Raw genomic sequence first — 13095 nt, 5'->3', positions numbered from 1 at the left:
TGCACACACCTCAGTGCCACTGGCTGCTTGTTCCACTTCACCAGCTTCAAGAATCAGGAGAGCTTCAAAAACTTCTTTTTATTTAGTAGAAACTAGAAGGTGTGAACAGTTGCAACTGATCCTGGTGGAGGAGAACGTTATCAAACAAGGCCCTCCTGTAAAATGAAGGCAGCCAAAGTAATGCTTTGACAAACATCTTTGAAAATATGTAGAGACTTAACAGCCAAGTGGGGGCACAGCTGCTGGGATCCCACAAGACTGCTGCTCACCACACACACGGAAACATCTTTTCTAAGGCTTAAGGTTCCAGCCTTCTTTATGTATGACTTGTTCACATAGAACATGTGCTTGCAAGGCTGCATGTGTCCGCTGAACTTGTGGTTCTACATCTGAATCTATGTCTCATCTCTGAGCACAGAAAAGAGAGCTGGCTTTTTGAAAACTCTCAGTTTACATTAAGAGTAAGGCTTGGGACCTTGTCCAGCATCGACTGCCAGACCTCAAGGATCTGACGTGTATCTAGTATCTGACATGTTACAAATCTGCTTAAACTGGTGCTAAAAATATCAGTTCTGCCCTTTATTTTTACAAATGCAAGGACAGAATCTCTTTCTGATACATTCCATGTTGACTGGATTCCTATTTGCTGTTGAAGATGCGATTCATTTCAAGTGACTTCAGCCATGTACTCATCTGGGCTTTGCCTAGTCACCAGAGAGAGGAGGCCCCTTTGAGCACACAACTGCCTTAAGGCACCTCTCCTTGAATAGGAAGAGCAGCCTCCAGAGGTGCTGCTCTCTGTCCACGGAACACTGTGTAAAGGTAACTGTAATAACCTGTGAGTTGGGTGAGTAATCTCTGTCTGTGGAAACCCACAGTATGGGCTGATATCAGATCTACAGATGAACTTAGTAAATCCAGCTACAGGGGAGGGTCACTCAGCTTGTTAATACGATGGTTATTCTCACTGTTCCTCAGTAGCACTAAGGTGTACACTCGAAAGATCCAACACATTGGCTGTAACACTGGAGGCCAGGGGTTTTTAAAAAGAAATCCATCTCTTTTGTGTGCAACAGCTGCACAACATGTTCATTTGTAATTTAGACAGAAAAACAGTTCTCAGATCATGATGAACAAGGTCTGAATCAACACAGCAAAGACTTATGTGCAGAGCATAAAATGCGTCGTTAGACAAGACTGATGGCAGTGGTTTTGGTTCGTCTCTATTATCATTTCGTTAGATTAATCCCATTCCAGACAACTGACAGTATCTGTAAAGGCAATTCAACAACTGTGTCAGCAATTTCATCCCTGGCAACCTCAGGCCCACTCAGAGAAAAAGAGACCTGAGAGACACACCTGTTTTTAGAAGAGCATCAGAGCCAAATGGTTTTCTCATCACGGAGGCATTTCAGTTCACGAGGGACACAGGGCTTTTCGTTGTTATTGGTTTGGGGTTTTTTGGGGTTTTGTTTTGGGTTTTTTTTGAAGAAAAAACAAGAGAAAAGTCAACTGAAATTTGTTCAACAAAATGCACTATACAGAAATGGGGAACAAAGATGCATTATATTGCACCAATTTACAAGATGGATTCATCCTGGCTGGTAGAATTAGATGCACAGTTAACCACATATGTTATTAAAGATCAGCAGTAACAGTCGTTTAACTGGTCAGGTAACTTGATCCAAGCTATTTTCTATTAAAATGGCAAGAAAAGGGATCTCTCTGTGAAGCTGCTAATACAGTAGTGGAAAACCAGAAAATGTTAGACAAGTATCTGCTGCAAATTTGTATGCTCATGGGCTGTATTATGCCCCAGATTCACTATGGCTCACAGGCTCATCGGCCCTTTGCATGCAGCCAAGTAAGTCAACCCCATGGAAAAGAAAGAAGGAAATCTCTTCAGTGGAATTCCCACAAGATGCTTATGCTTAGAGCTGCACATCAGGAAAACTTTCTAAATGGCCATAAATTTGAAACCACACACAAAAGCCCACAGAGACATTTGGGCTATCAGTAGAATCATCTCTGACAGATCTTTCTCTTTTTATAGTCTGTGGGTTTAGATTAGCAAATGGGGCTTTTGCACAATGCAGTTGGTGATCAGCACCAGATGTGCAGAGAAATCAGTTAAAAGCAGTATCCTAAAAGGCTTTCAGTGTTGTACACTTTGATGAAGAACAGCAAGCAAACAACAACAACAACAACAACAAAAGTCTTTCTTTACATCCATTAAAAGGGCAATTCATTACAAGTAACAAAAAAATGTTAAAGGGAAGAAACTTTGCTTAAACCTTTTTTCCTTGTTACAAAATACTGACTCTTTCAAATCAAACTTTTTCTTTTTTTAATGTTCTCTGGTTTGTTTCTGAACTGACAGGATCCTCTGAAGTAAAGATATCTGCTGTCACGCCTTGGGACCCAGGCTTTTTCAAGCAAATATTGCTTTATTTTATTTCTAGTTTCTAGCAGAACAAAAGCAGAGTCACTGCAGAAAGAAGCAATGAAACAAAGGAGGACGACGTTGATGGACTTCCCAAGGTCGCTGCAGGTGCCAGACAATGGTTCCCAGGAGGGGAAAATATGGTTGTTTTAAAACAAATTTGGTGCATGTGGCAAGCGTGGATGTTTCCCCGTGAGATCCAAGGTGACATGTATGACGACAGACATAGGAAAGAAGTGAGGGGAAGGAGGGAGAGGGGAGGGAAGAAAGGACGAGGAAGAAAAAGAAAGAAAAGAGAGAGAGAAAGAGAGAAAAATAGATAAAAAAATTAGGTCATAAATATAGAAAACATAAGAATCAAAGGTTTTTAAAATTTTAAATTAAAATGGCTAAAGGTTAAAGAAGGGCATTAGCACACTGACACTGACAGAAGGGCTGGGTCAGAAGCTCAGCAATGTCCAAAGCTGCAGAGCAGGGTCCAAGTCAGGGTTTATGGGGTTCGCAAGCAAATGAGATTAAAAATGATGGAACAGAAAAGCTCAGTGAGAAACACAGGAGAATGGTTTTCTAGTATTTGAAAGGACAACACTTCCTTTTACATATGAAAAAAGGAGAAAAGCTCTGTGTAGCAGACAATCCACCTGCCTGTCCCAAAGCATGATGTACCAAGGACTTGGGTAACAGATCCAGGTGACTAAAACCCTGGAGAAGCAAGACGGTCTCAAGAATGCAGGACCAACTTTCCATTTAGCCTTCCAGCTACTTGTAAACTAATAAAGTTATTATCATTACTGAAAACAATGCCCTGACACTTCCAACCAATTTAAGGTTACTCTACAAATGATGGTAACAAAGGATTCTTGGTAACAAATACATGTTTTGTCTGCAGGAGGCTCCTGGCTATCACCGTCAAGCAGAGCAATGCCATGTGAGAAGCACTGGCTCTGACTTCTGCTGTGTAGTTCATTTTGAAGTAAAAATGTAAAAACTAAATGCCATGAAAACAACAAGAGATGCTAAAGGAAAGTAATACAGAGAGCCTTCCCTGTTGCAATTTGGCATACTTGCCATCACTTCAAGAGAAGCCTGCAGACTGCGTGTCAGAAAGACCCAGCCTGCCCTCTGGAAGTATCTCCCCAACATCACTAGTTTGGGGCTCAGCTCAGGGAACCAAAGGGTCTGGAAACATCTCAGAAGGCTTAACAGAAACCAAAGTCCTCTACAAAATGAAAAAACCCTACAGAACTGTGTCAAAACTCCAGCATAGCCAGCAGTAATCATTTCGCTGCACAGTGCTCTTCTTGCCCCTGAACCAGAGCAGATTCGTCCCAAGAACCAATTGCATCCATCAATCCTGCAGCAAATTTGCACTCCCAGATGACTGCCTTTCAAAGTGCTTCCAGCATTTCAGAGTACAGCATTTCAGTGTCAGCCTCAAACCCTGATTCCTCTTATGCTTCAAACTAGACTAAGTGAGGAGTAATTTCAGACAGACCAGGGAAGTTACACCTCTGACAACAAACTGGGCTTTCGCTACCTCCCTGTGTTTAGAAAGTCCCTGCCCATGTTACTGTTGGATTTAAAGGGTTTGGTGGCATCTGGGCTCGTTTTCCTCCTATTGCCACAGACTTCAGAATGAACACTGTGAATTCCACAGGCAACAGCATTCTCAGAATTTGCCAATACACCTGTGCAAGACATCCCAGCTGTCCCAGGTAGCTTTGTTGTCCCATTGAGCATGTGACAAAGGCCAAACAAGAATATCAGCATAGGAAGGCACAAACAGTTGCACACAACGGACTGTAGAGGAACAAAAGGACCGATCAATACTTTCAACTTCCCCTGGGGAGATACATCACAGTGCAAAGGAACCACTTTCTGCTGTTTCCAGTCTATCACACTTGACTGTTCAGCTCTAAACTGACCTCAAGACCCTCATTCTCTCCTGCCACATCAGTCACAGTTGTCCTTCAAATATGTGAGGGTAGTAAGTATTAGAGCTGTTGAAAATGAGAGTCAGAGAGTAAGTTGCTTAATGAGTTATTGAGGGTCCTTCCACCCAAAACTACAGCCTTGTTCAAACACACATACCAATCTCTTTCGCCTCCTTCCCTTCCTCCTCCCTACTGTACACATTTTTCAAGCCCCAAGCACTATGTCACTCATTTGTATGCTTAACAATGTTATTTGGCTTCATCAAGTGGAGTTTTACCATGCCAAGTGCACAAGGTCTCTGCTGTTTCTGTCAGACAGGAAGGGAGTGGGTGCAGTGGGGACAGACCAAGGGTTGAACTCTCATTGCAAAGGAAAACTCCCTAGTTGTTCTGAAGGAAAACATGAGACTCAGTTAATAACCTAGAAGATGGAATGAAATCAAATCACTCCCTTCAACGTGGTCTGTCAGCACTAATCGTGGCACGAATATGCTTTATGAGGCTGTGCAGTGACGACTTCACTGACTCATCAGCTTTAAAGTTTATCCATCTGCCTTTAACCAAATCAGAACTTGAATTTACAGGTAGACACTAATTTCACCCTTGAGATTTTGTTTAGTTCGATGAGTTTTTCCCCTGTGTGCACTACTACTACCACTTCTGTTGAAAAGAAATACTAATTGTCTTCTCAACACCTTCCAGCAGACTGGTAAATTCCTAGCACCTCATTTAATAGGGTCTACTTGTTTTTTTGTAGCATTTGTGCTTCTGCCTGACCTTTTAAGCACCCTAATAAGTACAGTCCATCTGAAACAAGTGCTTCCAGAAGCATTCTAATGCCGTTTAGTTACTTTTTTCTAATGTCCTACCGAATACTAAAACAGTGCTGTCTTAAAATGACTGCAATTTGATCCCCATTTAATTAAAATACAAGAACTTCCAGAGAAAGACTTAAACACTCTCCCATTTAATCACTATTAGGCTCCTTCTACTTTTATTTCTCCAAAGGCTCAGCTGAATGGACAAACAAGCAGTAAGCAAGCCCAAGCAGATTTGAAAGGGAACTCTGCATCACCCCAGAGATCTGAATGGTTTCTTTTGCTTCAGTTTAAAATGGGACTCCTACTTTCTGGTTCCAGAAAACATCTCCTCTCTACTGCTCGTCTTATCTGGCAGTCCTGCTACCCTGACACAAAGAGCTAACGTTCCCTGCAAACAGTCAGACAAGGCTTTGTCATGTAGGATACCTAACTGTGTACTGCTAATGCTGTACATACTGTAACAGGGACTACAGTACAGGTATGTACATGGCAAAAACTAAGCTTTGGATGGGTAACCAATTGTGACAATGGCTTTAAGCAAGCAAGTTGTCAGGGTTACTCAGGCACATTAAAGGATGCAGCACCGTTGCATTAATTGGAAGCAGAAAACAATGGTAAAGCTTATGACTGCTGTACCTGGGATGACGGTAGGCTGGGCAGAAGTTCGGAAAGCATAGTGAGCTGGTTTGGACTTCCCTTGCTGGTTTTCAGCTATCACATAAACCTCATACTCTGCATTCCAGTCCAGGGCCTTGAGCATGACGTAATCGCTGCCAGATGGAAGTCTGATCTCTGGTTTCCATTCTGAGGAATGCTTCTGCAGAACAAGGAGACGACAGACAGGGATGCAAAATACACAGCGTAACATTAGTAGCCAGTTCTGAGAACACCCAAATAGCTAACTGACAAATGGAAAAGCAGGGAGCTTTCCACACAAGCACACAGTCCTCTGGTCCCCAGCTATTCAAGCTGTTGCTGGCAATCCCATCCCAGAAGTACGTGAAACAAAGTCATACTGAGTGCATGCAGTTATCACATGCTCACTGTTCTACAGAACACAGCATGGAGAAATGACCTTTTACAGTCAGAGTGAAAGAAAAGAAAACCAGACAAAAGCTATGTATGTTGCTTCTGTGCACATCATCTGTCTCATACCTTATGCACATCCACCATGTTTAGCATGTATTCCCACACACAAAACCTTAGCTTCAGGATCGTCTGCCTATATGGCAAAGCCTGAGTGCTGAACAGGCTGAATACAAATCAGGTTGGAGTGTCATACTTACAGCTTTGTATTTGATCAGATAATGTCTAATCGGGGAGCCACCATCATCCTGCTTGATAACATTCACTTTAATGGAGTTTCCATCTTCTCCCATCTGACCTTCCAGTTTGGGTGCACTGGGTTCCCCTGAAACAATGCCAGATTTATGCTTATTTGTCAAAAAAAAAATCATTAGGGAAAAAGTACTCCTCAAAAATCAGAAAAACCCTTCATTCTCAGCTGCTGGAGTCCCAGCCTCACTCTGAGCCAGACACCCAGGACACCGTGTGTCTAGGGTACAAACAGTTGCAAGACCCAAGTATTTTGTGCATTTGATAGTTTGTTTTCACCTATAAAGTTACTGTTTTTGTGAGTGCTGGAATGGAGTCAGAGGCTAAGTGAAAAAGAGCACACCCTTCCCCACAGATATCCTACAGCAATGAATGACCAGTTCCCTGCTATTTTTGTTATAAAACACTGATGGGAAACACCTGGAAAACATCAAGATAAGGTACATGGTAAACAGCCAGGCTGCTCCTGTGAAATGCAGACATAAAGAGCATCGTCACTGAAAAGGGACGTTATGCTTGTCATACAGACCTGTGTTTGCACTTTGAACCTTGTTTAGGCTTTACAGCTGCTGGACCAAAGATTCACTGGTATGCTCACTCAAATGAGTGCAGAACAAACAGCACTGAATAACAACAGCACATCTTTTCACTCAGCTTGCCCTAGTGTAACTGTTTGCAGTGAATACAGGCTAGAGAGAACTAAACCCACCTGCTCTTCTGTAATAACCTAAATGAAAAAGCTATCATTTCCCAACTTGCACCCCTGCCATGAGCAGAAAACCTGCATGTCATCTGCCTCTGCAGGACACACCGATTTACAGACCCACCCATTCACAGCCATGTCTCCACAACTGCTTTTTCTAGACAATTCCTCCCTAACCAGTGCACACACAATCTGCAGAGGATGCTTCCCTAGTCCCAGTTCAAGTACCTTCTCCATGCACCTTTCCTAGAATATCTCTCCTAACAAAAGTCAGATCCACAGGTTGTCTGGTTACATATTTATATCCCCCTTCCTGTCCTGCCTTCAGAAATACTGCAGCAAATTGCTCCAGACATGCTTTCTCCTTTTGCTTTCATAACACCCCAGGGATCAATTGTTTCTGAAGTGCCCTGACTGCCTGTGAATTTACCATGCAAGAGGCATTATTACCTTTTTATCTGGTTTTGTGGAGAACACAGTCATCAACTGAACAATTTCCTGTCCCCAACAAGGTTCAGTATCAAAGTAAGTATCAAACTGAAATGGTAAAAGAGCACTGATCTCTCACAAGTGACACAGATCTCAAGAGAGTTCAGATCCTGCAAGCTTTCTGTCACTGCCTGGACGCTTGCTCTGCTCCCTTTGACGCAAAGGCAAGAAAGGCTCAGTTTCCCCTATGCCAATGCATCTGACTGGCCAGAGAAAGGCTGATCTTCCAGTACCGTTCAAAGCTGATCTTTAGAAATAATTTGAAGTCCTTCCCCTCCACCGCTCCCTCTCTCTCCAAAGAAAGGACTGGAGCACTTTTTTTGGAGGGAAACATCAATGAGAAAACTGCAAGCCCTAGACTGAAATGGTAATTTAAGAATAATTCCATTTTCTTGCAGGCTAACACATGCTCTAACACACCAACTGTTCTGAGAAGGTAATTAGAACCCAAGGATACACAGAGCTCTGATGCAAGATAGAGACATTTTTGTTTCACAACATAGTAACTTCTCTTAAAGATGTAAAGAGGGAACGGTCCTTCTTCCCATGTTATGTTTTTCTTTTCCAAAGCCTTGCCTGTGCCTGTATCTCCATTACAAGACTCTCACAATACGAGCTGGACACTCAAGAGCTGTATTCCACCCTGTGACAGGTTTCTCAGTGACTGTACATTGAAAACATAAAGGCAATGCTCTCAAACTGCCTTTGAATGGGCTTCCAGTGTGGTTTGAAGCAGATGGCAAACAGGAATAGGTTTTCCTGTTTATGTTGTGAGAGGTGCTATGCACTCCTCTGAAGTCCTCCCAGTTCACACACCACATGGCTATTCACGTCTCGTGAAAGCACAAGAGAATCCCGTGTTCAACTGATGACCATCTATTGTCATCTACTGTAGACAAAAGGGTGGATTTTCATCTTTACTGCTAGCTAACTGAGGCTGGATATTTGAAAAGCCCTTCCCAGTCCATGTTTCTGCTGGCATTATGAATGCTGAAAGCATTCACAATGCATACACTGCACTGCAGACTGAAAATCAAAAGGGACCAGGTGAGTTCTAGATGAGCAGAAGCACCTCACCTACATACTGAAAATATCAAATTAACCAAAGTAAATCTCTTATGTCATGACTATAAGCCAATAATAAAAGGAAGCCAGAAGCAAATCTCTTGTTCTATCATTTTTCATGCAAGATTTTTCATGCTCCCTGTAACAACTGGGGGTGAGGCATTCATGGATACTTATTTTGCTGGACACAGACACTTGACACTGCTGAAATGTTTATGAGCAACAATGCTTAAGTGTTGCTCTGCTCGTGCCATCGATGAATGGCTTCACTGACAACTAGACAGGACAGCTCCATAGTCCTCTTTCCAATCCTTACCTCAGAGAGATAATCAGTAATAAGTAGAGAGATCTTGAATTGATAACAGGACACTGTACTTACAGAATTTGACCTCTTATCTAACTTAGGCTAGAATTTCTTTCCAGTGATTGAGCACCGAGACTAAAATGTGAAGGAATGTCCTTTGGAATGGTGCTCATTCTTGACAGACTTTGAATGCCAGAGATGTTTCTGTGTCTCATACATAGCCACTCCAACGATTAATTATCTCCTCTGCTGAATTTTTTCTTCACTTTGAATTGTCTAGATTCTAGCTCCTGATTCCTTCCTTCTCCAATACATTAAACACACTTCTGCTCTGAGAAACACACTCTTCAAATAGAATATGGACCACTCCTAATGCCTGAAATCCAACAGGTATAGCAGCAAAAGCCCTGGTGAGAAGTAGTTCAGTTTTCTCTCCATAAATACACAGCATTTCATTTCCCTCAAGCAGGCAGATGTAAATCCAGAACTGGGCTGTAAAATTAAAAATGGGTTAGTGTGTAGTTTCAAACAAAGGAAGATGTTTAGTGTGAAAAGTTTAGTCCAGCAGAATCAGCATCCTTATGAATCAAGTTGTCAGTAGCTGAAGAGAAAAGTTTGTCATCAGAAGGTTAGAGAAGAAAGTCATGCCCACAGAACATGCACTCTCCCTACAGGATGGGGGCTGAAAAGCAAAAGTGCATTACAAAGGTGTGCTACATGCCTGGAGATCTCCCATTTACACTGAGCTGACTGGACATATTGCAGAAATCTGCCTGTTCCACCCATAAAATGTAGGATCCTTAAAGAATTCCCCCTTGTGAGGCTGCTACTTAGTTTATGGAGAGTAAATAGCTCTCCTAGTGTCTTTTCACCACTGTTTACATTATATTCAGAGCGCTTCCTTTAATAACAGTCTGATGTAGTTGGACTTTAGAAGCAGCTAACTGTTTTTAATTATCTGCTTCTCAGAGAGCACCACAAGCACCAGCACTGGATATGGCCGTGGTTGAGATGAGGAGGGAAGAGAATATGAAAAAGCAGCACAAATGTGTCCCTACTCACAGGGCACCAAACGCGTGCTGGACCCCCGAAAACAGACCTTTTATCACATCTCTGCTTCCATCAAATGTGTTCCTTCTGCCCATCTTTGAAAAGCATCTCAAATTGGTTACTAGACAACTGCAGCAGTTTTGAGACTATGAGCTTCAATCCTTGCCCGGCTGGCAGCAAAGGACGATCCTGCATCCCTGCTATGCTTAAAGAACACGGCTGCAATCTATGATAATTTCTGCAATGCACAAACAAGGAAGTGGCTGATTTCTGCAATCTTTGAGCATTGTGTAAATAGGACTCGACTGTGACTGACGTGTCACAATTCGGAACAAACATCAGCCATACCCACGGAAGACCTCCAGAAGTGGCAAATATACACGGGTGAGAAAGAACAGGTAGGTAGTCTTCAGAATGCACACAGGAGGAGCAAACATCAACAATCAAAAATAAGGAACAAAACCAGAAGAACATGCAAAAAAAACGAGACAACCAAGTCTTCAGTCCTCCTGGATGTTGACCAGTGAGGGAAGAGACTAGGGAAGAGAGGCTGCTTCCATGCATGCAGTCATGTGGGGAGGTTACTGGTGTTAGTTTTGTTTTCCTGGCAAACCTTGGTCTAAATCCTTTCCTGGTGGTGGTCCAAGGCAATAAGGGGACTTCAGAATTCAAAGATTGAAAAAAGCCAATTGTTTCCTGGTTTTCAAAACTATTTCTTTAGTTAGGGGAGCAGCAAAGCTTCCCTCCACCCCCCGCCTTTACATTATGCACAGGAGTATTAAGTGAAGTTGTAAAAAAATATCACAAAGTTGCAGAAATTGTTCTCACTGCCACACACTTTCCTTGGAGACTGATTTCATCTCCATAAGCCACAAGGGTCAATCATTTGCTTCTTGATTTCATGGAGCTCATACTGTAACGGTTGCAGGTAAATAAGTTCAGATTAAATCCCTTGCCAGGCTCTGAGATACTGTGTGGAAGGAATGAGGTGCTCTGGCAAGAAAGGTGCAATAGAGCTTCTGATTGTGCAAAGTCTAGCTCCCATCACGTCCTCTGTGTGTGCCTGTATATACTACCTTCTACAAACATAGTTCCCACTCCAGCTACGTTTAGGTTTTACTCAGGATAAAAGAGTTTTTTCCTTAAATCATAACGTGACATGCTTACCAATAACTAAATTTCAGAGAATTTTGGATAGTTTTTTTTGGATAGCCTACTAAATATGTATAGTATTCATTTGTGTGTGTGTGTGTCTCTATAAACCTTTACCATCGAGGGTCAATGTGCTGCGAAAGCAACAGGAGGTATGGCGTTCGCATTATCTGGGCATCTTACCTGCAATCTGCCATCAACTAACAGTCTGTAGTTGGCACACTGGTACCCTGAAAGGCAAAAGGATTTTTGCCATTGGTGTTAACGCCAGAGAGAGTTTTAGAACCTTACTAGGACGCTGACTGTTAGATTCTGATAGAGAAAGAAGCAAATGACTGAGCCACATGATTTTTGTCTCCAAGATTTTCAGAGTGGAAGGCTGCAGTTGAGTTCCTCACGTGCAGACAGTGGTAAGCGACTCCTCCAAAAGGCTCGTGGAAGGATTTTGGAGTGAAGGAATTTGGAGATCCCTGGTCACTGACCAGAGGGGAATCCTCACCCCAAATCTAGGTAACCAATCAGAACAAAGTATTTTACCTTCTGTTCACCAGCGTGGACGACATCATCAGCACCATGCAAGCCACATGACAAAGCCACATGATACGCACGCACATGATTGGTTGAAAGGAAAGTGGAGGTCACATGGAAAATACAAAAAAATTAAAAAACTGATGTAAACAATGGGCAAGGGAAAAATCAACAACAGAATTACAGACTAAATAAAACAGAAACAAAATTAAATTAGCCAGTGTATTTCAGAAACACTGGGGAGACACTCAAATTGCCTAGAAACATAAGAACATTAAACCGCAGAAAGCGCTGAGTTATGACCTCGCGAGGGTGAGGCACAGCTGCGGCGCTGCTTGCTAATACCCAAAGGAGAAACAGAAATTATCGTAGTGTGTGTGCCAGAACTTGGACAGCTGAAGGAATCCACAAGACTGTTGGATACAAGACTGTTGTTAAGAAAAAGGGAATACACTGTTATTCAGAAACGGTCCAAGCAGCAGAGGCAAAACGGTCAAATCACAGTCCACAGAGCTCAGCGAAGACAAACCTCGACACTTCTTAATGATGAGTTCTCCACTCTGCAGAAACAGATGTCTTCCTAAATATCAACAACAATAACAAATGAAAGAGAGGAAAACCTACTGTGTGCACACATTTCCAGGGACAGAGCTTTCGACCGAAGAGCTGTAACCAGAATTTGGTCAGACAGTTGACAGAGCGCACAAGCTCCGTCCTACACGCTCAGCCCGAAGCTTCAAGGAATGGCACGAGTCACGTACAATGAGTTACACCGATGAGTTCGTGTGTGCAAGGGGATTTTCTGGCAACGAGGAGAGGAATGAAGGGCTCTGTGTTGGAAATTAATGACAAAGATGGCACGAGGAAGAGAGCTACTGCTGAAAGAGATGAAGAAGTGCACACACTGTGTGGCAGGGGAATGAATTACTGTCTGCTTTACAGCTTGCATTTTTCATGATCATTCCTCTCTCTCATCTTAATGAGGCTACTTCACAGTGGTCTGGTACTTCCCTGTGAATTTGATGTAAAGTGAATTACACCCTTAATCTTTTGGGTGCTTGTAGCTGACAAGATTAAGGGCATACTATTACTAGGGAAAGAACTGATGGTACAAAATGTAAAATCAACTTGTTACATCTAAGCTTTCAATCCATTGTGTCTACTTATAAACACAGACTCATGGATCTCTAGGAAGTTTAAAAGCTACTGTGGGATTGCCTGGGAAAACATTCTATGTCTTCTGCTCATGTTCCAAACCGGTATATAGCAGG

At 42.5% G+C, this 13095-nt stretch overlaps 1 protein-coding gene across 3 annotated transcripts in view; it reads right to left on the bottom strand.

The window, feature by feature from the left end:
• Positions 1 to 13095, bottom strand: part of NCAM1 (neural cell adhesion molecule 1) — an 88609-nt gene that overhangs the window by 12018 nt on the left and 63496 nt on the right. The window contains exons 14-16 of one of the 3 annotated variants that reach the window (XM_062014019.1): positions 6485 to 6609; positions 5835 to 6015; positions 2265 to 2545 (exon numbers count right to left, since the gene is read on the bottom strand). In XM_062014019.1, coding sequence (XP_061870003.1) covers positions 2466 to 2545; positions 5835 to 6015; positions 6485 to 6609 — 386 coding nt within the window. In that variant the 3' untranslated portion in view covers positions 2265 to 2465. Of the gene's footprint in view, positions 1 to 2264; positions 2546 to 5834; positions 6016 to 6484; positions 6610 to 13095 lie in introns of those variants that run through there. The other 2 variants (XM_062014017.1, XM_062014018.1) reach the window with 2 other exon arrangements.

Source organism: Colius striatus, chromosome 23 (assembly GCF_028858725.1).
Source record: "Colius striatus isolate bColStr4 chromosome 23, bColStr4.1.hap1, whole genome shotgun sequence".
Lineage (NCBI taxonomy): Eukaryota > Metazoa > Chordata > Aves > Coliiformes > Coliidae > Colius > Colius striatus.
Note: the sequence above shows the minus strand (reverse complement) of the source record. Positions and strands in the feature narration are given on the sequence as shown.